Genomic DNA, 25,356 nt, shown 5'->3' with positions numbered 1-25,356 from the left:
AGGGGAATGACATATCCTTTTCTAACCGGAATATCCGCAATTATCCGTTTCTAACCGTCGCTAACCGCGTCTAACCGCTGCTCACTTAGCAGCTCGCTTAGCAACGGTTAGCAACGGTTAGAAACGGATAAATGTGGATATTCCGGTTAGAAAAGGATATGTCATTCCCCTTGGTTGCACAAATAAAATATTCAAGTTCCAAACACAATGAAAGTTTCTGTGTCGATAAGAAAAGATATTTCTCGATTGGTAAAAGTAATTTTCACTGGAATATTTGATCAAAAACCTTCATTACGGACCTTCTCAATGACAAAATTTGTGTTGCAAATTTCTCAACAGCACAAGTAGCGACAAGCGTTAAGCAAATGAATGTCTTCCAAGGGGAATGACATATCCTTTTCTAACCGGAATATCCGCAATTATCCGTTTCTAACCGTCGCTAACCGCGTCTAACCGCTGCTCACTTAGCAGCTCGCTTAGCAACGGTTAGCAACGGTTAGAAACGGATAAATGTGGATATTCCGGTTAGAAAAGGATATGTCATTCCCCTTGATGTCTTCATAACTGCTTATACCGAGGGGAATGGCAGCAGCCGTTTTCCAAAAATCTTACCATGCCTTTTGGAAAGTTCTAAGAGGATATCGTCGTAATGATTACTTTCGGTGTAGTTGGTACGGGATAGAGAAGACTGTGAACGCTTTCAAAGAGGATAGAACGGTTAGAAACGGATATGGGCGGATATTTTCGTTCACTGCTCTTCGAGCTGCTCTTCATCCTGTCAGCAAAATGTCAATTTTCAGACAGATGGAAAAAGAAAGCTAATAATTATTTTGTTCTTCCGAGAAGTAGTTCAGCTGGAAAATACCATTATTTATGAATACTGAATAAAAAAGTGAATTGTTTTACTATTTTTAGCAATTATAAATGTGACATTGTTGAATTCTTCTTTACAGATTACAAAAAAATTGTGATCTTGAAAACGGCAAGATTGTGTCCTTGAAGAAATGACGTTTTTGTGGATGCTCGGGTAGACATAAAATAACATATGTTTGCTCGGGCAAAAGCCAACTGCTCGCTTTGTGTTCCTCCCGGGAACATAACGTGTCGTCCGGACGCTGGACAATAAGCAACGTTGTGAGCCACATCACCGACGTCCACAAAATATAGTGTTCTCCCGGTTCTCTCCAACGCTAATGCTCTTCAGCGCAGTGACTACCGGCAAGCGTATCAATATTGACCCAACCGACTCATCTCCAGTTGTTGCAGTGCAGCTCTAGTCAAGGCTCTAGTTGTATGCTGGACTCTCGGCAGAACTCGGGGGATGAAGCTGGCAGGTTGATGCGTGAGATGAGGGTGATAAATTTGAGCGTTTTCAGTAGATTCAATCGTTCAGCTATGTTTTTTAACTCGGTTCATCATAAACAAACTTACTTTTCATCTTAGGGGTAGATCCGATGATTCCGTCGATTCCATGGGTAGATTTCGACTTGGATTTCGATTCCGGGTCGTTCCGGGTAAGGATCAACGAGCCGATCAGGATTCCGACTTCTGTTTTGATTTTTTTTTTCGTTTTGACATTTCTCTTTCGTAAAAACATTCTTACTGGAGTGCGTTCACGATGAAATCACCGTGAGCGCTTTCAAATCGTTGGAGGTTTGAACACGGTTAGAAACGGATAGCGACGGATAGATGGGAGTTTGGGAAGGATATGAAAAAAACAATTTCTTAGGAGCATTTATTCGGGAGTTTGGAGGAAAAGTAGAGAAATTCACAAAAAATCCGGATCTGCCATTCCCCTCGGAATCTACCGTTGAAAAGCTGTTCGATGGGAGGCGAGTTACACCCTAAACATTTTTGACAGCTAACCAGCAAATTTTGGTTTTGCCATGCTGAAAGCACAGAGAACAGACATCTAGGCTAGAACAAATTTCATTCGGAAATTTGTGTAAGGATTTGAATCTTTACTTGAGTAAGGGAAGATTCATTTATTACGTCCATCGTTTTTCGGGATTTCTATCTCTGGATAGTAAATAAATATACCCTTTTTGAAATCAATTAGTTTGCAAGTTGGTAATAGAGTTTTGCATCGAAATTTAACCTCAATTTTCTCTCCGAGAGAGAAAAGAACGGCAACGAATGGGAATCAAACAAACCTCCGGAAAATGTCAAAATTCGCGTGAGAGGGAAAAGGAAGGGACGAACGAGAATGAACCGAACGTTCATTCGTGACGTCACCTTGCAGAATTCTATACCAGAATTTATCTAGGATTTGTCGCAGAGTGAACATTTGTTCGATCTTTGATCGACCATCACGAAAATCAGCTTGGAATTCGTCGACGAAGGAATCTTACGGAAATTAGCGTCCCCTATCCATGCCCTTTTTGTAAACAGGACATGTAACTCTGAAGCCAACTAGCAGGTAGTTTTTCTTCCCATATCTTCAATAGAATACGGTGAAGTATTTCATACAGCTGCTCACTATCGTGTTTGAAAAATTGAGCCGGTAATTCAGCCTTTTCAGCAGCTTTACTGTTCTTCGGCATTTTAATAGCTTATTTTAACTCATCTAGGGTAAAGGGCTTCACAGTTTGTCCACGACATGGAATCGCAATGGTCGCTGAGCCCTTGAGTTCGCCACGATTGATAACCATGCACGACTCTTACTGACGAGATAGTGATCTAAGTTGATGATCACTGCTCTACGGCACTATCATTGGGTTCGGGGCTTAAAGGCAAAGATCTAGAACTTTGTCCTAAAACAAACTTATACCTGCGCTTATACCTATTTAGAACGAATTTTCTTTCGAATAAATGATCAAACCATTTTGATTCATATAGTTACTTTGTTTTATTTGCAATATTCTCAGAGTTACATCTAACTGCAGTGGTTTACGCATATATTCCTCCTCCTTCTGTTATTTCTCTAGTTAAAGGACATTTCGGCTAAAACCTATCACCTAGGAATAAGTTTTGTTTCGTTTTCAGTATCCGTATTGTTTTTTTTTTGTCAGATGTTTGTTCGTTCTTTATTTTCGGTTTTGCAGATCGTTTTTTTTTTTCTTCTGTTTGCCTGTAAAATTGATTCACATTTTGGTAACCTTGTGCCAACGAATCAACTTGAAGCCTCCATCACATTATTGTTTGAAAACTGAACCCGGTTAGCTTTAGTAACATTAGGTGAGATTTTGAATAGGTCTGTTTAGTTGTGTCATATATGTCTAACATATATTTCCTAACGGCTGCTATATTTTTGTTAGTATAATAGTACATGTGTGTACACTGTGTCTCTGTTGTGTATTCGTTCGTATCATCTAAATATCAGTTCAGTAGTGTGATCAGAAGATCAATTTTCAATTTTCTGTAATTTAACATTAGGGTACAAAGATAGTTTTACACCAAAACTGCTGGAATTTGAACTGAGCTACCTAGCTAAGCGCCCTACGAGGTTCGACCGCTATCTGAAGAATCAAAATGTAATACTAGTTTTAAATTATGCGGGTTGTACGGTTGTTTCGGAACAGTATCCGCACGATAATGGTAAAGCTTTTGAACGATAACCTGCGGATGTAACTGTTATTCGGGATTTGCTTAAACTACATCTGTTGTAACGATTATTGGCGATTCCTCCTGTCTGTACATGCTACCATAGAGTTAGAATAAATGAAAAAGATTTACTCCAAAGTGGTGTTTATAAATATTCAAGCCTGGAAATGTCGATTAGTTGAATTGGAAAGTTGTTAAAAAGGAAACGTTTAGTCCTGCGACTGCCTTTGAACGTAATTTGAGTATTTACAGAAGCAGATTGGGACAAGCGTTGGCGCGCTTTTCGAATTTACCTGATTTGCTAACTAGCTAGTCTATATGCTAATATAAACATGAATGTACTTCGGTTCTGTTCTATATAATCTGTTTGAAAAAGGCAACATTTCGTTCTGTTACGTCAAGTGTACGTAAACTAAAGAAACAACACTGTAAATTGGTAAATAACGTTATTTTTCTCCTGATCTGATATACACCGATAGTCGTCCCTCTATCTATAACTAAAGGTAGGTGTCATACAACGCGTTCCGTTGTAATTATGACTACATACTGCGACTACAATATTTCATGCCGTCGCACTTTCGATCACATTTACCGCACGGCCGGCCACCGGGCCGTTTCTATTCGAAAAAGTAGAGTTTTTGCTATCCGGATCCGCCCGAACCGGCCGATTTGTTGCTATATGGACTGGGCGAGAGAATTCCGACGTTCGGTGGGGTGGGAGTTTTCACCGAACGAATACCGTCACCTTCGCAGATGTATTTGCCTATACGAAAATGATGAAATAGAAGGGTGACAACATGTAAACTGTAACCTCTATCGTTGATGACCTTAATATTATTATTAGGTGAACGGTTTTGATAGGAATTCCAATGGGTACATGTTAAATTACAATATTATGTATACAGTGAGGATTCGCTAGTTGGGTCACGACTGTGCCCCGATTAGCGAATCGCGTTCGTTCGTTGGGGCAACTGACAACTGATCAAAATGCTCTAGACACAAGCAAGTGACGAGGAATACGTCACGAAACACTCACATACTTGCACAAACGTTCTGTATATAGGAGCTGCGATGCGACGGCGGTCAGACGTCAAACTAGTTTTGACATCGGTTTTGACATTGACAGTGCTTTTTAGTTGGGTTTTGCCCCAACCAGTGAACATTCAACTATCGAAACAGCCCATCTAACGAGCCACCAACGAACGAATCGGGACTGTATTGTTATCCATCATAAGGAATCATACAAATATGATACAGGTTATCTTCCAGTAATTTTAATAACTTTTAGAAAATTTTGTCGATTTAACTCATTTCCTCCAGTAATTTGAACGATTTCGCCGTAAATCTCAGTGATTAGTTTCAGTATCTATGGAATTATAATGATACAAGAAATAATAATTTAATGATAAAGGTTGACAATCGCCTTCACCTTATGAAAAAAAATCAAAACTGGTTGATAGCTTTTACTGAGTTTAACATCTTATGAGAACATGACGAAATCATATTTCCCAAAATCAACTAAATACCGGTCATAAAAAAGTCAAATATGCCAACCGAAACGTCAGACCAGAGCAAAAATCAGGCTGGAAATCCCTTACGACTTACCTGACACGAATCGTCGCTTCACCAGCGACAAGCGGTAACCCGTTCCGACCAACTCGAACTCAATTCCAGACAGTGTCGTGCCCTCGCAGTTGAACTGTGCCGAAATAATGGCCGGATTCGATGGCCCCGAGCCGACTTCCAGTCGAGCTCGCAACGTATCGACGCCCAGGTTGTCCGAGTGTTGCGATATGTCTGTAAAGTTCCACACCAGCCGATTCGATTCACCTTGCCTGTGGAACAAAAGAATGATTTTGATGATTTAGAGATCATAGTTGTCAAGTAACAGTAGACGACATACCAAGCCGAATGCGGTTTCGACTGGACGTTTTTTACGCCTCCGTCAACCGGTACCGTTAACGATACGTTCAGCAGCGGCGACGCCAATGCCATGGCATGGCTGTTGTACTTGTAGTCGATCTTGATGTCCGTGTGCCTCTGTTCGCACTTCCAATAGGACACCAGCTGGAATGGACACGAAGCGGCCCCCGGTTTGGCCTTTACCTGATACTTGAGGATGTCGACATTGAAGTACGGCGCCGTTGGGTTCTGCTCGGACTGCCGCCTTAAGATCGACGTTAATACTGGCATGTTGAACTCCAAGGTTGTACTGAGGGCAGTCGACTGAAGCTTGTCGATCGTGATCAACTGTTTGTTGGGCACAACGTTGTCCAGGTTCTGGAGATTCTTGATGCGGAAACCCAGCTTGGCCGGATTGGGATTGTTCGCTAGAACGTTAACAATCCCCGCCGGGAAGGAGAGCATCATGTCGCCGGACATTTTCACCTGACAGCGAGTTTCGTCCGCACCCCTAACGAAAAAATTCAGCAGTTATTGAAACTGTATGCTGTAGAGAAAAATTTACGAATCTCACCTGAAGTAGGCATGAATGATTTCATGGAAGGCAACGGCCAAAGGTATCGTGTCCGACATGCCGATCGTCAACGGCGAAGGACCCCTGGATGACCCTATTCCGACGCTGGGACTTCGGAATTCCAAGCTACCCACACTGTCCGCTCGGGCTATCTGCGAGGCAGGACTTATCCGGCCTCGTACTGGAAGTTGGAACATTTTCATTAGATACTTCATCAGATAAGATGGAGTCACCCCCGCGGAACCTACCTGCCGCTTCAGATCTTCGGGACGGTGGTCTTGGTATCGCTATGCTGCTTCCACCGGTGGACGTCGGTGTGGGGATCTGTCGTTGCGTCAGTTTGGTCAAGTTGGCCGAAGCTGGCGCCGAGGCACTGATATCGCCCACCTCCGAAAAGATGTCACCCAGATCCGCGTAACGGTTACTAATGACGAGGAAAGATACACGTGTTAGATTCGTCCCGATAGGGCATTTCCCAAGCAAACGCTAGTTTTATTCAACGATGCAAGCTGAACCTGCTCGTAATTGCTGCATCCTGCTCTAACCCGTTAGTTGAGAAATGAGTAAGAGCAGGATACATCAACTTCGAGCAAGTTCAATCTACGTCGTTGAACAGGACTTGTAGTTCAGATTTCCAAATTCAACACACTACGGTTTTCTTGGTGTGTTCCAAAAACAATGGAATTATATAAGATCTTTATACAGAACTTGTAAAGAACTTTGAAGCTCTTCAAAAAGTTGTGTTAGACTGCTTTGGAACTTCAAAAATGCTTTTCTGGGACTTTTGCTAAACCGCCCAAGATGCCACTCGGAACTTGTTTCTTAAGCAGCTATAAGGTTCCATCGAAATTTTTTTGGACTTTATAAAGCTTGTTAGTTATATTTAAGGAAACTAAAACATAAGGTTACTTAAGCCATGTATCAACGCTAACTCACTTGGAAGTAGTGGACATCGACAGCGTGGGGCTCTGTAGCGGAGCATACGGGTGCACCGTCGTGGGCGTGGATGCGTTGGACGCATTCGGACTAGTTAGATGGTGATGGGTGTTGTTGTTCAGCAGGGCGGCCGATTGGGCACCACTCAGGTGCTGCCCGGGCCCACTGTGGTGATGATGGGCCGACGAGGCCGACGACGAATGATGGTGGTGATGGTGCTGCTGCTGAGGAAAAATAGCATGAGTAAGAACCAACGGATCGTTCCCGTTATCGGAAGAGGGTCTATCGCCCAGTTGCTGCGATACCGATTGGGACCGCTTCATGCGCAACAACATTCGTTCGTGCGTTTCGGAGCTTCGCCTGCACTGCTGCGGGTGTTTTAGAGTTGTGATTATTTTCAGTGTAGGATGAGTGTGTTCGTATGGGTTTTGAATGGATGATAGATGAAACAGTGAATGAACACACATACACACCCCGACAAACGATGGTATAAGAACAGGTAACGATGAGAAAATCAAGAAAACAATAGAATCAGTTAGTTGTTACAATAATAAAATCGAAAAAGAAAACACAGCACACATCCTACTGGCTTACGGAATTATGACGATATCTGGTAAAGATCTACTACACTCTCTAATGACCGTACGATTACTAAAACATAACTTAAAAAATAAAAGAGCAGCACAGCACAACCAAAAAGACTAAACGCATTGTTTGCAGCAGTCCTGCAAAATATCAGTCTCAGTGCTTGTTTTTCAGCCGAAAATGAATGACTGCGGCGGTCGTTTTCAGTTTCTCGATGTGAGAACTGACAGAGTCCGAGAGCTCCATTCGTGAGCGACCCAACAAGATCAATTCCCAATCATCCACACACTACTCATGCTGAAAGGCCATTCGTCTCAAGCGGTGGCTTGTGAGAGTGAGTGCCCTATACGTTAGCACGGGTGAAAACACTCAACTACAGAAAATTGAATGGAAATTTAGCCCTGTCAGCTCTCGCTTTCAGCACGCTGCGTGCGAGTGTGAGTACCTATTTCATTTCGCTCCCGTGTTGCTGATCGGAAAGCAACTTTGACAGGAAAACCAAAACGGAGAAAATGAAAAAAGCAAAATATCGCTATCATAAAGGCCTGTCAAAAAATTGCAGCACTGGTTTGCAGTGTTCGAGTAAGTTTTTGTTTTGGTTCAGACTATATACTTCTCAATCCCGCAGCTTGTCGTAGTAGACTTGAAAAATCATTAATTAATGTACAGTACCGGCGCCAGCCTCAGTGCGGTATTTAGTATCATTAATTTTGTTGACACTGTAACCTCAGAATCTAGCGAGGGGGGCGACACAAGTTTTCCCAAGTCGAAATATTAAAAAAAGACGAAAAAAGCCCAGTAAAACCCGTAAAAACTGTGCCGTCTTTTCAATGGGTATACATACTTTTTGTGGGATATTTCGACATTTTTGGGTTGTGAAAGCTTGTGTCGTACCCCCTGGAATACAGCAAAGATCATTTAATCAGCTTTTAATAAATTCATTCTCTTCTATCACTGTTTGAAGAATTGGGTTGTTTAGAGTACAAAATACCTATTGCTATTTTCTATAGGCTAATCGAAAGAGCTCAATTTTCTAAGTATAACTTGATTTTATTGGATTCCAATACCTTTGTTATGATGGTTAAATTAACAAAACAGTTTAAATTTTCGTGGATAGAATGACAGTTCAATCGATAAAATGACAGTTCGACAGGAACAAAAAAATTTCCCCATACAAACTTTAAATGCATTTTAAAAATAGTTCCAGGACTCCAAAAATTATGAAATTTCGGATTTCGACTAATTTCTGGGCGGAGAATCTGATTATGAAGTAATCTGGATACCCCCAAAGAACCCAATTTTCAACGAGAATCTTCCATGGACTTATCCACCGATAAACCAAATTCACTCGGACCGAGAATGTTGACACTAGAGCGGGGTCGTTTCCAATCAGAATTGGACGATTCTGATTGGAAAAGATCCCGCTCTAGTGTCACAATTCTCGGACTGAGTGAATTCGGTTCATCGATGGAGAAATCCAGTTCGTCTCAGCCCATTTGGCAGTCCAATCTACAATGAGATGAAGGAAGTGAGGCTCAGCCCATCTATGGTAACGGGATACGCAAAGGAAACAAAATGTTTCACTCCACCTTAAAAAGACCAAATGTAGGGGATTCGTTCTAATGCATTTGGCGATCCGATCTACTAAGGGACAAAGGAAGATTGTTGACGGTTCTCAAAATGGGTCTAGAACCGGTGTGGGAAGATCTACGCTGTTCAGAGAACTAAAGCTCGTGGCAAAAACAATTTGTTGATTGTGCTAACGTAAGAACATTCACGATCACAAAATACGCAAACACGAGACGGAACACAACACTTATCGTTCTTACTCATTAAGGACTGTATCGTTAATTATGAGTACACCTAAAAATTGCTGTACATATTTGAAAATGAAAATGACCATCAGAATAGCCCATGACACATCATTGTATATTTAATTTTTCGTGGACCTTGCCACCTCTCGCACTTTCTTCTTGGTGTTCTTCATAAGGTTTCGGACAACCGTTCCGACGATGGTTTTGCTTGGGTTGACCCAGTTTTTCTTGAATTTGGTGACGTCCTCTGCTCCTCTATCCTTTTTCCGTAGTTTCCCTTTCATCAGAGTTAACTACTTCTCGATGGGCTTTATTTGCGGGAAATTTAGAGGATTCATTGCCTTTTCCACAAATTGAACACTGTTTTCTTCATACCAGTCAAAGGTGTCACGCGCATAGTGGCAGGATGCTAAATCCGGCCAAAATAAATAACTTTTGCTCAAAACATCATCGTACAGTTTCCAAGCCCGAGTTTTCACATAATCCGCCAGAATTTGACTGCGTTTTGGACATTTCTGTTTTGGGTAGGTCTTCAGGGAATTACGCTCCTTGCCCAGACAACCCTCGAGACAACCAGTAATCGTATAAGATGTTGCATAAGATGATAAAGTGGAGGCCATATGCGTGCATGCTTGCGTGCATGCCTCCATTTAGGCGCATGTAAATTGTACGCATATCGCCTCCGCTTTAACATCTTATTCCACGTCTTATACGATCACTGGTTGACTGAATGGCGCGCTGAACCATACCAACAGTCGTTCCACACTTTTTTGAGCAATCTCTGATGGATACCTCCTATTTTCCCTTAACGATTTTGCAAATTTTGCTGTCCAAATTTGACTTGGACGCACCTGTTTTTTGCCACGTCCGGGTGAGTCTTTCAGTGGATTATGCATACCGAATTGTTTGATAGCATTTTGGACAACAAAAACCCTAACACATTAAACTTTTGCTAATTTTCTTAGCGATAACCCAGCGCAACATTTTTTTTGTCTCAAGAGCAAACTTATGTGTCTCTGACAGATTTTGGGCTGCTGAATCCGAATCCAGATTTGTTCCAGCACGTCACAATTTTGAGCTATACCTCAATTTATAGGGCAAAATATGCAATTTTGGGCTTTTTTGACCGCAAGCCATTAGGCATGGAAATATTTTTTTAAGCAATCAAAGGGTAAATTGGTCAATAACCATCTAAATTAACGAGTCATGCAAAATATTTCGTTTTACCAAATCAAATTTGATAGATTTAAGCATTTTATGTCAGCATGCAAACTTGCATGCAACTTTTGGAGGGCGACTTGTATGGGAAATATCGTACTTAACATAAATCGCAAAAAAATATTAAATTCGAGTTTGTAAAACAAAATATTTTGCATGAGTCTCTAATTTAGATGTTAATTGACCAATTTACCCTCTGATTGCTTAAAAAAATATTTCCATGCCCAATGGCTTGCAGTCAAAAAAGCCCAAAATCGCATATTTTGCCCTATACATTGAGGTATAGCTAAAAAGTGTAACGTGCTGGAGCAAATCTGAGCCCGGATTCGAATTCAGCAGCCCAAAATCTGTCAGAGACACATAAGTTTGCTCTTGAGACAGACCAAAGGTTATGTTTTGTTACGCTGTGAATTGCAATCGATTTTCGTTTCTTATCCGTAAGGCAGCGTCCATTTATTACGTAATGCTAAAATCTTCATTTTTCGACCCCCCCCCCCTCCCCCCTCCGTAACGCTTTTTTGTATGAAAACCCGAAAAATTTTGTATGGACCGTAACGCTCGGCCATACACCCCCCCCCCCCTTCCCCTAGAGCGTTACGTAATTTGTGGATGGCGCCTAAACCCTCGCATTGTTCCGCTCGAGGAAAAACTTTAACTTCTAAAGTGTAGTACGCACCTGAAAAGTACTGTGGAAAAGGATAGGACAAGAAACGGTCAAGAAATGATTTCGTTGTCAAAATTTCTTGAGCGGTCCGCAGCTGAAAAGAAACGAAAATTGTGTAACGTTCGTAACGCCTGCCGGGCAAATCAAATGGAGCTGTCACTTTTCCTTGCGGAAAAATGTTCCGTTCAATTATTCCCCAAGGAAGACTGACATTTCATCCCATACTAATCAGTTGTCAAAATTCCTTTGGTAATGAGCCATTTTACGAAGTGACAACAATGTTGATGATGATATTGGTTTTCACGGGTTATTGGACACTACCTCCTGTCAAACTTCATTCATAAAATCGGCTCGTAAAATGGACTATAGGCCTTTTCATGTGACAGTTCCGTGCATGCATTTGTTTACAAAGCTTGAACAACAGATGCTAACAAGAAAGTGTCATCTTCATAGAAGAACTGTCAAACGCCCGAAAAATCAGCTGATTTAAGACGTCAAATGAAAAGGCCCATTAGAGGGATTGTTTCTTGAGTGCTTTTCTTACCAGGTGCATACTACACTTAATCAAGATTATCGTTTGCTTACAACGTTATTATGCGTCTCATGAAAAATCAGAATATGGCGATTATCTGCCTCTGGCTTCTGATATTAGCGCGACAGTCACTAATCATAACAGCGTCACCAGATTTAAAAGTATTAAATTCCATTATATGGGGTTTGACAGCAAGCACACTGATTCCAGTGAGCCACTCTCATCGTTTATCACAAATACATTCATAAACATCTGTCACTTCGCGAAACCCACGTGCTTTTGTTTTTGGCGGGAACATATTTTCTTTTGTTTTGCCTTGCGACTGTCACTGCGGCGGTATGCCTTGCGAGCGTACGGCCGCCGCCAGACTCTAATAAAAGATAAGCGCGACAATAACAACACATAGACACATAGCAGTTGTCAAAATAAGGCATAGTCTTTTTAATACAGAGCCTCAAATGTGTACTCATAATTAACGATACAGTCCTTAAAAGGAACTTGAAAAAATATCTTTTTGGTCGACCGGTTTCGGGCTCGAAGTTGCCCATCTACGGGACGATGTCCGACTGATTATTTACACACTTTCATACTGCGCACAGTATACGTCAGGAGGAGGCGGTTGTTATTGTTGTATTATTGCTAATTTAGAGAAAAATTTCCGTTTTACGGAAGATTTAAAAAGCTACCGCAGCTGTCAAACTACTGATTTTCACCAAGTTATCATCAATCGGGTCAAGGATGCCTTGGATACGACGCCGATGATCATTGTTTGTTGTTGCTTTCCAGAGCAATTCACATTGCAAGCATACTTTGATTAGGCCATCTGTTTCAATGATATGATGATTTTCATGGCTACGGTAGGACTTTGACAGCTGCGGTAGAACTCGGCGGCTACCGCAAAGTGGAAATTTTTCAAAAAATCCGCAATATCCGTTTCGTCCTTCGCGACCAAGATGATCCTGATTAAGGAACGAACCTGGTGCGAAGTGAAGGAACGACCGGAGGATGCAGTGGGTCCGGCGGTAAGCGATGAAGCTTCCGAGCAAGCCCTGGCCACGATATGCTTGAGTATCGATGGAACACCAAAACCCCAAAACCACAATAGAAGCTTGGGATAACCTGTGTGATACCTACAAGCACAGCGGATAAATATTAAGAAAATAGGCCTGTCACTGAGATTGATCGGACTTGTCGGAAAGGCGCTGAATTTGATAAAGAAATAATCTGCCAAACGACTCAAGGTGTGAACGAGCTGTTTACGACGGGTCACCAGTTTTCTGAGGTTGGATTTTAAGTGGGGATTTAAAGTTTTCTGAGTTTGGTTAAAGCGATACTTGAGTGGCAAGTTTGCTGATGAAGGGGCTGCCGAAGCAGTATGAAGGATGGTCCTGGGAGTGGAGTCGTCGAGTGTGAAAATCCTGCAAAAATCCTGCAGGATGTAGGTCGGCAAAGATTGCAAGACAAGCGGATGGGGCGTCTACAACAGTTCAAACCAGTAACAGAAATCAAAAGATAAGTAAGCGGTGAAGAGGAAACCAAACGAGAAGGACGATCGAGAAAGCCGCGGGAAGTGCATTTTTCGCAGCGTTCAACGCAGTGCAGTGTAGTAAAAAACGACAATATAGACTGGACTTTCGACTGAGCTCTCCAGATTTAGCGCCCGATCTACAATCCGTGAGCATAATTTGCCAAAGCTTGAACCAGGACACTTTTGACAAGAAGTCATTCCAGGTCGTTCAACCCGATCAGGACAGAGTAGCAGTTGGACAAGAGTCGAATGGACTGTACAGGATGAAGATGGTTAAGAATTCGTCCGTACACGTGGTACGACATCGAAATAGTTTTCAACAATCCAGAAAGAACGCACTTGCCAGAGCGGATGAACGAGATGTAGATGCAGCGAGACAAAAGCATGCTGTTTAACGCCGGCCTGGAGGGGCGATTCCAGGTGGAAGCAGTGGCAACGGTGTCCTACGTCGTTCATCGCTCATCGACTTATAATAAAGTCAGGCTGACCGGTTTCGTAGAGCTGTCCACGACCGTCCACAGTAGCCTTGTCAATGGCGGTAGACGAATACATGGCCATACTACACTCAGCAAAGTAAACTACCGAAATTCATCAAAATAGCTTGTGAAATTTAGCCATAAACGATAAGTATGGAAGCCATTAAGAATACCTTATGAAAATTGAACATGCTTATTATGACCTAATTACATAAGATAAACTTATCAAAAAAGAAGAAAAATCACAAAATGAAGCAGACTGGAATCGATCCATGAACGTCGAGATCACTGAGCTCGTGCCCAACCCACGCGGCTATCGACGCTTGAGAATATCGTGTTGCTAAATGTGTATAAAAGCCAAACTGTGAGTCGATTCTGCGTCAACCTTATGAAAATCGTTCTAGCCGTTATGAATTGTTTAAAGGTCATTTCATAAGTTAGGCTTTATGATAATCTTAGGTTTATTTGCCTGAGGAGCAATATGGTGGTGAGAACTACGACAGGAGCTATCTGCGGAGTCCAAGAAGATCACCATATGCTGCAACAATTAGGGCGCGATACATCTAGCTGAGAAAGAAGTCGAAGTAAGCACATAGACTTCCGTCCTTTTGTGTCAGAGATAAGGTGTGAGTCGAAACTCTAGGCAGAAATGTCCTCCTTTTTCCGGATGTGTCATGACAGAAATGTTCTCTCGTCGCTTGCGAGTGATAGCAGCGGTGTTGAACATTTCTGTAACGTTTTCACTTTCTGGCAGCAAAATGGCAATATATTTCCGTCTAGTGGAGCGTGAGGTCTCTTCTGTATCTCGCACTTTACCATTTATACTCTCACTGTGCTTGACTCTACGCAAGATTGTTTGAGGAGCGTTTCTGATATGTATCCACGGGGTCTTGCAGGGAGTTAAAGAAGGATTTCTGACGAGTTTCAGTCGTGTTTCCGGAGGAATTTAGGTGCATTTCAAGGAGTTCCAGAAGCGTTCCTTTTTCAAACCATTCAAGGGGTTTCGAGAGTGTTTAAGGGATGTTCTAGGGGGCTTCTGGGTGTTTCATATAGGGTATAAGGGGTGTTTCAGGAGCGTCTCAGGAGGTTTGGAAAGGAGGGGAAGTTTTGGAGAGGTTTGAGGGCGTTTAAAGGGGTTCCTGAAGCGTTTAAGAGGTTGCAAGCGGGTATCAGAGGAGGTTTATGAGTGTTCTAGTGTTTTTCATGTGCGTTTCAAAAGGGATATAGTGATTTTTCGAGGATTTTTAGGGGTTCGGAAGCATCAGTGGTTTTATGGGATTTCAAAGAGATTCAGGGACGTTTCAGTAGGCTTCAAGTGGGTTTCAGAGACGTTTTCATAGGGTCTCTCTCTCTCTCTTCTTGGCGTAACGTCCTCATTGGGACAAAGCCTGCTTCTCAGCTTAGTGTTCCATGAGCACTTCCACAGTTATTAACTGAGAGCATCCTCTGCCAATGACCATTTTGCATGTGTATATCGTGTGGCAGGCACGAAGATACTCTATGCCCAAGGAAGTCAAGGAAATTTCCTTTACGAAAAGATCCTGGACCGACCGGGAATCGAACCCGTCACCCTCAGCATGGTCATGCTGAATACCCGTGCGTTTACCGCCTCGGCTATAAGGGCCCTTTTCATGGGGTATCAGTGACGTTTCAGAGTATTTCAAGAAGTTTCGGGAGGGATTAGAGGGAGTTTCAAGGTTTTAAATATTTCTTCATTCGGTAAAGCTGTTTCGGACATTCCATCACTTCTGCGCCAAATGTACCATGTACAAAACAATAATAAAACCGGTGATCCTCACCGGTTACCTTCAACATGAGACCTGGGCCATGCTTGAGCAGGATCTGCAGGCACTTGGTTTACTCAAGCGATGAGTGCTAAGAACGATTTTTTGGCAGTGTGCGAAAGAACGGTAGTGTCGGCGAAAGCCGAACCGCCAGGTTGCTGCACTCTACGGCAAATCCTGCATCGAGAAGGCAGCAATAACCCGGAGGGGAGCATCCATAGATTACGTCACACTTTGAGGGGCGAGTTCAGCAAAGTGTGAGGACTCATACAAAAAAGTTTAAGGTCTCATACAAAAAAGTTTAAGGTCTCATACAAAACGTGACATAGGGGGGTTGAAAATTGACTTTTTACGCGTGACGTAATTCATGGACGTTCCCAAGGATGCGATGGACAGGACATGTTGCAAGAATACCGGTTAGCAGCCCTATAAAGCTGGTGTTCGACACAGTTCCGATTGGCGCAAGAATATGGAAAATGCACAGACGGGAACGACTTTCTTAGGTAGTTTCAATTTTCCTAAGATCCGGTCAATTTGTTAGCTTCTCTGAAGATATAACCCGGGTAGAGGTGAATAACAAACCAATAACTGAAGAATAACACATTTTGTCATCATATCTAAATTTGCAATTCTTTAGTTTTTTTTTAATAGCTCAGGATGACACATAAATAACAAAACATGCTATCATTGTAAAACTTGTAATTGGCGAGTTATTATTCAATATTATAATAACATAATAATAACAAATATTACAGTTGACTCTCTACATCTCGATATTGAAGGGACCATCGAGATAAAGAGAGATCGAATTGAAGGCTACATTTGTAATGCACACTAGATTGAAAAAGCCTCCGTTACTAGGAAAAACCGTCACTAGGAAAAATGTCACCTTACCATTCCAGAATGTTTTGCACCTAGAAAATTTGGTCTAGCAACCTGTGAAAATGGCCATATCGAGATATGGAGAGAAAATCTAGAACAAAAACGAACTAGATCGCATCGAGATAGGGAGATATCGAGACAAGGAGGTATCGACATACAGAAAGGTAACATGTATGCAGATTGAAGGGACCAACCAGATTATCGAGATAGGGAGAGATATCGAGATGTAGAACATCGACATGTGGAGAGTCGACTGTACTATCATACTATCAGTCATGATATCAAAAGAATAACATAATTTGCCATTATATTAAAATATGTTATTATTTTGACATTCTTTCTGCTATTATTTTGTTATTACAATGGCAAAATTAATTATTCTTTTGTTGTTATGCCATAAAAATATAGTTATTATTTTTGTTATTTTAACTCTTATCTCAAACAAACTAATAGCAAATTTTGCCATTCAAACATTCTATTTTAATGGTAAAATTTGCCCTTTATTTACCATTTCGCTCTAAGGTTGTCAATTGACTACATATTTGAATCGGATCTATATGCCTAACTGAAGTGTAAATTAATTATACGTAATCGGACTCCTGATAAATAATCGCCAATAATGTGTATCTACAGTATGCGGCAGGAAAAAAAATGCGAAAATGTGTTTCAATTGCAAACCATATTCTCGTCTATTTAACGTTAATCAATCTATGTTTTAACGTTCCATGATCTCTAACAAGCTATTTTTTCGAAAAGTTAGTTGAAGTTTTTGTCATTTTGGTCACTAACTTTTACAAGCCAGCGCCTGAAGCTGAAGACAATCAGCATTCTCAAACCACAGAAAAGTAAGCGGGTCGCCAAATTTCACATCTGATAAAATAAATAATTTAATTTTCTTTTAATTTAATATCATGAAATGTATTTTCTGATTTCAACTAGTATATGAAACTACGTGGCTCTAGATTAGTATGCCTTGGTTTTTCATTGAATTACAGTTGAAAAATTTAGAATATTAGTCATTTTGTCTTATGACCATTGGGCGCGCAGTTTTTGTATAACTCACTTTTCCGGCTTACATTACTGTAGGATAAGAGATAGGATATTGGATAATATTAAAAAAACGGTATTGAAAAGTATAAGAATTGTAGGATTTAAATATTGACACGGAAGAGAAAAATATACATCGATGAAATAAATACATTAAGGACAAACGTCCTGAAATCCCGCTTCAACATTGCATCGAAACTTTAGACGCACAAATCTCAAGAAGCAAGCTTCAAACAACAATGTATTTCATTATTCTGTTCTTGTTCACTTGTAATTAGCTTGAAATAAAAAGCTCGGGTGCACTGATTTTGTTTACGAAGAGATTTGTGCCCTCGAAATCGTGAGTAGGTGCCAAAGCCGGCCATTGTGGCGGCCATGTTGGGACTCTAACAAGTCTGTCCTTAACATTACGTACTAGCGAGATCGCCCATTGCTTCATAGTCTGAGCGACTGTCAGAATCGAGAAAAACGTGGCAACGTGTGTGCGTTCCTCGCGTAAACTGTGCACCAAGCTGTGCGTGAGTTAAGCCTGGAACACATAGCGTCCGTTCCGTCGAGGTTTGCGTTTTTTTTGACAGTTTTCCCATGGGAAATGTGTCAAACTACTGTCACGCATACGCAAACGGATGCATTGTGTGGGGCACTTTAGTTGATAGACTAACGCAGTAGACGACGGACGAAATCATGAACAGCAGGATAAATTGGTTTGGTTGGCTCTGCGCTCTGCCAATCGCAGCGTCGAAAGTAAGTAAAAGGAGCAGCTGATCGGTAATGAGGGAATTTGTAGATTCCTCACTGCCGGAAGCTAAAGCTGCAGGCAAGTGACAGAGTTGGTAGCTCTGGTCACGACAATTTTCATAAGTTAAAAATCAAATATATTTGAACCTTATGACAACTAAGTTGCCGGGTCATTAATTGGCTCGGTAGCTTAGTTGGTAAAGCACTTGTCTAGCGAATAAGGGTCGTGAGTTCAAATCTCACCTGAGCTGTGGATTTTTTTCCCAATTTAACCAATAATTTACCCATCTGTACATATGTACGTTGAGTTATTTGAAATTCATAATTGACCACACGGATTGGTATTACCGAAAATTTGCACTTTGAGTGAGTCGTTTTCGAGCATCTACCTCTTCGTAGTTATCCGTCGTATCAAACAGAATGCGAACGACGCGTTTGATCGCCTTCCAGGTAGCAATTGTTCTTCCTCTACAAGTGGTTGGGGAAGCGGTGCCTGTACGATAGGCAAACAGTTTCAGACAATAAACAAATCGCTTTCGCTCTTCGTACATATGTACAACAGAGATGGTTATATTTGCGGTTTAGGAGAAGATGATATAGATCGATGAGATTAGAATTGAACCTTATGACAACTAAGCTGCCGGGTCATTAATTGGCTCGGTAGCTTAGTTGGTAAAGCACTTGTCTAGCGAATAAGGGTCGTGAGTTCAAATCTTACCTGAGCTGTGGATTTTATCCCAATTTAACCAATAATTTACCCATCTGTACATATGTACGTTGAGTTATTTGAAATTCACAAATATATTTGTTTTTATTTTTTATTGCTAGAATATAGACATTGACTGATACACTGTCTGTATACCCCAAATTTAGCCTGTAACAGCTCTTTGAAATTTTCGCATTTTTTTCTGCCGCACCCTGTAAGTAACTTAATATGTACTCAAGAACATAGAATAAATACAGAAGCACACAAAATGCCAAACCACACTCACAATTATTACCGCAGTGCACGTAATGATACGAAGCATCCTAGAAAACGCCAAACATGCGTAAACAATAACTAAAAACTTACCGACGACAACGCCCCTATCGGCGATAGCGACAGATTCTCCACCGTTGCCCGTAGCTCGTCCACGCTGGCCGATATCGGTGCCGCTCCATTGTTCAGCGGTTTGATTTCCACGTGAATCTTCCGCTCCCCCCGCTCGTCATCGCTATCACTGTCCGAGCTGGAGTAGAAGTTATCTGAAAATTACGAATATCAAGCGTAATTTATTGCTTTCACACAACATCGCTGTTGAGCGGTTTGCAACTTACTACTCTTCTCGGTGATGGTCGTACTGTCCCAGGTGGTTTCCCGAGGCTGTATACTGTACCCGTCCTCGTCGACTTCCGGTGTCGCCGTTGGCGCTACATTGCCCGTGCTGACGGCGGACGTGGTCTGCAGGTTGCTACTGGCCGCTTCCGAGGCCTTGACGGTTTCATCCTTGTCCTCACTGAATGTTGGAGGGAGATTCAGATTAATTTGCTTGGCTTCCACTTAAGTCCATGCAATCAAAATTTGACATTGTAGCATAATGTTTTCAAAAGGTAGTCACAATAAGCTGTTTAAATACAACAAAATTGGTCATCAAATAGTAACTATAACCTGTTTTTCATATGAATGCTTTCAATGCAGACATAGTTTAAAATTTATCTAAAAATAAAAACTGTATAAGAAAATCAACGGATTCAGTGACATCTGTACAGCTGGTTGTTTACAGAGTTACTAGCCAGCTCTTCAAAACGCTTATGCTACATGACATTATAATCGAGTGTCAACCACAAAATACTCACGCATCGGAAAGTTTCTCGTCTTTGGCACTGCAGTTTTCGGCGGAGTCTTTCTTCTTTTTGGTCTTTTTCGACTTGGCCTTTTCCCGACGGCTTCTCAGAAAACCGGAAACTGTGTCATCGATGAAATGAAGCAAAAAACAAACGGTTAACCGGTTGATGAATAGTTTGTTCAAATTGATAAAGAGTAGTGGTAGTAAGTCGATCAAATTCGACCGACTGTGTACGAGAGGGGAAGAACAGATGAAAACTAAACTAAAATCAATCGGTGTTGTGAATCTAAAACAAACCAAAAGAAGTGATTAAGCAAATTAAAGAGAAAAAATAAGCTATTAAAAACAAATTAGTATCAAAACTAAAAAGATTTCAAATTATTATCGTTATATCGAAAAAAATAGGAAACCATCACAAAATCAGAGCAACAGTTACAAATGCCAGTCAAATGAAACAGAGATTAACAGAAGAAAGAGAAGCGCACGCGGCGGCCATTTTGCATTAGCATTTTCTGTGGTTATGAGTGTGCTGCGCTGTGTGTGCAACTACATAGTTTACCAACTACTAAGCACTACCATTCCGCATTCTATTAAAACGGGTTAAAACGTCTCACTCAGCACTACTTTCTGGGTGTGTCTACCTTGCGTACCTACAGAGATACATTCGGCGGTCTAGAATAGCTTTGCTCATGATTCAGCGGCTTTCGAATAAAAGCGGCAAACAAATAGTTTCAAGCAACTTACCGTTATGTGATAGTTGTGCTAAGTACAACCAAAGGGTGCCAACTGCTACATTAACGTGGAAAAATTAGAATTAGTGTAAATCAACCGTTGCGATTTGGTGAACTAGTGTAAAAGAGTGTAGGATTGTGATTCTGAAGACTGATCTGACGACTTTGGGCAGCTTTTTTAGGAATTATATGGGTAATTTTCTTGAAAAATAAAAACTTTGAAAACATTGAAGGGCAGCTCTCGTACAGGGGATACTCAAAATTACTGGGACAGGCAAAATTTTCACTTTTCAAAAAATGTTCAACTCGCTGTAACTTTTCGAAAAGGGCATCAAATATTCTCAAATTTTCACTGTAAGCTCATCAACTAGTTGTGTATCAATGGTCAAAATTTAAGAAGGATCGGGCCATTCTACACAAAGTTATAAAGGTTCTAGAAAAAGGTATAATTATCCGATAGCCAATTTTGAGCTGCTATATCTTTGGATTCAATGAACCGAATGCAATGAAATTTTGATCATTTATGACTTAAATAATGAACTTTGAAAAACAGTTGACTTAATTTGAAATTATTAATAAGAAAAAAAGTTATGGCGATTTCATTAATTACATGTTTTTTCAGTAAATTTATCTATTTTTCATATGCATCCCATTACTCTTTCAATTTAATGAAGGCTTTCCTTTGAAACATAAATATATTCAATTCAATTAGAGGGAATTTAAATGAAGAGGGAATTTATATAAACTATCTCGAATTTTGAAACGATGATGAAGTTTTGGAAAAATTGATGTTATATTAGAAAAATAATCTAATCGAAATAATTTTCTTTCGTGTGAAGAATTTTAAGTTTAGTCAAATGTTTTTAATAGCTCATTATATGAGTAATAAATGATCAAAATTTCATTGCATTCGGTTCGTTGAATCCGGAGATATAACAGCTCAAAATTGGCTATCGGATAATTATACCTTTTTCTAGAACCTTTATAACTTTGTGTAGAATGGCCCGATCTTTTCCAAATTTTGACCACTGATACACAACTAGTTGATGAACTTACAGTAAAAATTTGAGAATATTTGATTCCCTTTTCGAAAAGTTACAGCGATTTGAACATTTCTTGAAAAGTGAAAATTTTACCTGTCCCAGTTATTTTGAGTATCCCCTGTATATTGAAAGTGTTATTACACAAGGAAGATTTCAAATCTTGCCGTGTTTATTTAAAATAAGTTGAGATGTCCTCCATGAAGTTCATCGATGATTCCCAAAGAAATTTATACAACGGTTTAAATGAGATTCCATCGGTGATTTTCCAGTGATTTGAATATAAATTCTTTTAAAAAATCTTTCAAATATATCTAGCAATTCCTTGAAAGGAAATATTTTTGTGAGCATTGACCGCATCAATAAGATATCGATGAAAGCGTAAGGCCACCTCCCATTTATCAACTTCAAATGAAAGGTCTATACTATTCCTTTATGGCTCAATTGAGAATGGCAAATGTTACAGTACTAAAAAAGCACTTTTTCCCAAAATGATCCACAAATCGAAGAAAAAAAGAATGTCCGATTGTTTATTTAGTCAATTATGACAATCGGACACGCTGGTTTTGTTCGCTTTTTCATCATTCTGAAGAAAAGTGCTTTTTCAGTTTTTGATAATATGCTATTCTCATTTGAGCCTTATAGAAATGTGAATTTTGTACATGTTACAACATGAAATTTCAAAATATCATACGATAAATTAGGTGAAATTTGATAAAAAATCGTCATTGTTGTGACCTTGTCAGCCCCTTGGCAAGCGAGGGGTCCATCAATTTAACCCAACCAAAGTGGTTTTCGTCCCTTTTCATCAAATACTATCAAATAAGCAAGAAAAAATTGAAATCCCACACTTTATGTAATGGCGGCTTAGTTTCAGCGAGAATTACCCCCTTACAGAATTCCTGAAAAAAAACTCCAAGAGAACTTCTTGAAGGAACGCCTACTGCAATTTTTGAAGTAACTCCTAGAGAAATTTCTGAAGGAACTCCTAGAGAAGTCATTAAAGTAACTCCTAGAGGAGCTTCTGGAACAATTTCTAGAGGAACTCTTGGAGAAATTCTTGAAAAAAATACCAGAAACAGTATTGCAAAAATTCATGAAGAAATTCCTGAAAGAACTCCTCAAAGAATTCCTGATTGAACTTCTAGAGAAATTTAACTTTAGAAGTGTAGAAAAATTCCAGAAGGAACTCCTGTAGATACTCCAGCAGGAATTCCTGAATAAATGTCAGGAGCAGTTCCTGAAGGACTTCCTGGAGGCATATCTAACGGAACTACTGGATGCATTCATACATTAATTATTGGAGGATTTTCTGAAGTTATTTTGGGAGTATATTCGAAAAATGTGTGAAGAAATACCTGCAGGAGCTTTAGAAGCTTTTCGTGGAATCATTTGTACAGGAACTTTTGAAGGAATCTCCAAAGTAACTGCTGAAATCAGCAGATGGCAATACTTTTTCAGCAATAATAACATCAGTCGTGAAAAATTGAATTCGAATGTAACTTCTTGTCCACCGCCAAGTAGCTCAGATCAGCTGAATGATCAGCTTGCCGTGCTCAACTAAGGATCATAGCTATCTATGGATAGCGTAAAGCGTGTAATTGTTTCAAGCGTACGAACTTAACAAGAAAGGCATCACTATAAATTCTATCAAATTTGAAACGAAATCTGAATAACAAAATACTGAACGAAGCAAAAACAAATCTTCCCGCCCACTGAAAAGAGAGAGAACCAAACTGAACATAAAGAAACATCGAAGGCAAGCGTTAAAAAAGCACCCAATTATGAACCTAAACTGTAATCCTACAAGCATATAACAATGACAGGGTTGATTAAGCGTTGATGTACAGTACATAAACAGAAAATTAGTGTAATTTGAAAGTGGAATATTACTACAGAACCCAGTTTTCAACATTTGGAGAACTTCTGAGTAGAAAAATTTCCCGGCATCGTTAAGTTAAACAACAGTTGTGCTAGATTTTTAGTAGCGAATATAATTTAAAAATATTGTTTATTTTTATTTTTATTTATACTCGTTCTTATTAAAGCTAGTCTTCCTAGATTTCGAATATTTTATTTAAAGGTTTCATAACTTGCACAAAATAGCGTTTCTGTTTCCAAAAAGTCCCAGTGAAGTTTTCTATGGGTGCATGATCGAATTTTCAGGAATCTTCTAAGTCTAAGAATACAACAAGGAGTTCCTACAGATAGCTGTTCTAGAATTATTAAAAAAAAAATCATCAATTTCTCGAGAAATTCCTTCAAGAATATCTTCAGAGTAGAAATCAGTGGTGGAGAATAGCTTCTGAAAGTCTTCAGCGATATCTTCTGAAATCTACTCAAAGAATTTTTACGAAAATTCTTCCAATATTCCCTAAATGAATTCCTTCCGGATTTCTAATAGATATTTACTCATGAAAATCGCACAACCTTCTTTGCACTAGCCTACAGGAATTCCAACCTTCTTTGCACTAGCCTACAGGATAATGCTTCCGACAAAAATTCCTTCAGTGATTCTTAAAGACAATTACACCATTCAAATCTATTTAATCAAATTCATGCGCCGACATGTAGTCTTTCCCAACAAAAGTGCTTGCAAATGCAACAAAATTTCATAATACTGATTATGTGAAACCTGGACCTCAGTACCAAAATGTGCCACGTCCAAATCTAGACTAAAACAGTACCCGAGCTCGTGGAGCGGACCTGGTGTGATGGTTAGAACACTTGACTATCACGCCGAGGACCTGGGATCGAATCCCACTCCCGACAAACTCGCAAAATGTGAGTTCTTCCTTCGGAAGGGAAGTAAAGCGTGGGTCCCGAGATGAACTAGCCTAGGGCTAAAAATCTCGTTAATACAGATAAAAAAAAAAGTACCCGAGCAGTGAGAGGGATGAGCCTTTATATTGAATACTTGATACTTGAACTCACTAGACTGTGAGCTGCAAAACGGCGAATCGGAGAGCGTAAAACATAGCTGCGGTCCTCACAAGTCCCTACCTCATGCTTCCACGATTAACGCTTCGATTAACCGATGACAATGACTGCCAGCTAAGAGTTGTGTGCTTAGGTGGTAGTGCAGCCTGGGCACTGTTGTCCTTCTGACTTCAGTTGTAGATTGAGGAGGACGCTCGGAAGTCTGTTCACCAAGGAGGTGCAGCTCACACAGCGTCTGTTCTGGCATCCAGCGGCTGAGTATGAAACGCCCCTCCACCAGAAATTATACCTAAGGTGGCAGCCCCACCACGGTGGGCCAATAACCTACTGTTCCCGAAACCCAAAAAACGTTACAGAAACAGAACATGACTGTGATGCAACTATCAAATTTCATTTATGAGAAAACATTACATCAAACGAGTCTACTAACTTACAACAAATAAATTTTCATAAGTAATCTTCCAGATTTTTGTGAAATCTATGGGAAAGTATCTGTAGATAACTTAAGAAGATCCGCCAGAGATTGATTTTCCAAGACTTCTTCCAAAGATTCGTTTACGAAATTCCTATGGTAATATTTCCTATGGTTTTTTCCG

At 40.3% G+C, this 25,356-nt stretch overlaps 1 protein-coding gene and 1 long non-coding RNA gene across 14 annotated transcripts in view; one reads left to right on the top strand and one right to left on the bottom strand.

The window, feature by feature from the left end:
• Positions 1-580: 580 nt before the first annotated feature.
• Positions 581-3,905, top strand: LOC134289832 (uncharacterized). Its single transcript, XR_009998698.1, has 2 exons — positions 581-892; positions 954-3,905. It is a non-coding gene; the product is annotated as an uncharacterized LOC134289832 (long non-coding RNA).
• LOC109410419 (F-BAR domain only protein 2) overlaps positions 2,834-25,356 on the bottom strand; it is a 111,236-nt gene continuing 88,713 nt past the window's right edge. For 12 of the 13 annotated variants that reach the window (XM_062856429.1, XM_062856430.1, XM_062856433.1 and 9 more), the window contains 9 exons: positions 20,060-20,168; positions 19,541-19,719; positions 19,296-19,468; positions 6,956-7,179; positions 6,268-6,443; positions 6,020-6,200; positions 5,447-5,956; positions 5,149-5,378; positions 2,834-4,306 (listed from right to left, as the gene is read on the bottom strand). In XM_062856429.1, coding sequence (XP_062712413.1) covers positions 4,185-4,306; positions 5,149-5,378; positions 5,447-5,956; positions 6,020-6,200; positions 6,268-6,443; positions 6,956-7,179; positions 19,296-19,468; positions 19,541-19,719; positions 20,060-20,168 — 1,904 coding nt within the window. In that variant the 3' untranslated portion in view covers positions 2,834-4,184. The remainder of the gene's footprint in view (positions 4,307-5,148; positions 5,379-5,446; positions 5,957-6,019; positions 6,201-6,267; positions 6,444-6,955; positions 7,180-19,295; positions 19,469-19,540; positions 19,720-20,059; positions 20,169-25,356) is intronic. The other variant, XM_062856431.1, reaches the window with a different exon arrangement.

Source organism: Aedes albopictus, chromosome 3, assembly GCF_035046485.1.
Source record: "Aedes albopictus strain Foshan chromosome 3, AalbF5, whole genome shotgun sequence".
Lineage (NCBI taxonomy): Eukaryota > Metazoa > Arthropoda > Insecta > Diptera > Culicidae > Aedes > Aedes albopictus.
Note: the sequence above shows the minus strand (reverse complement) of the source record. Positions and strands in the feature narration are given on the sequence as shown.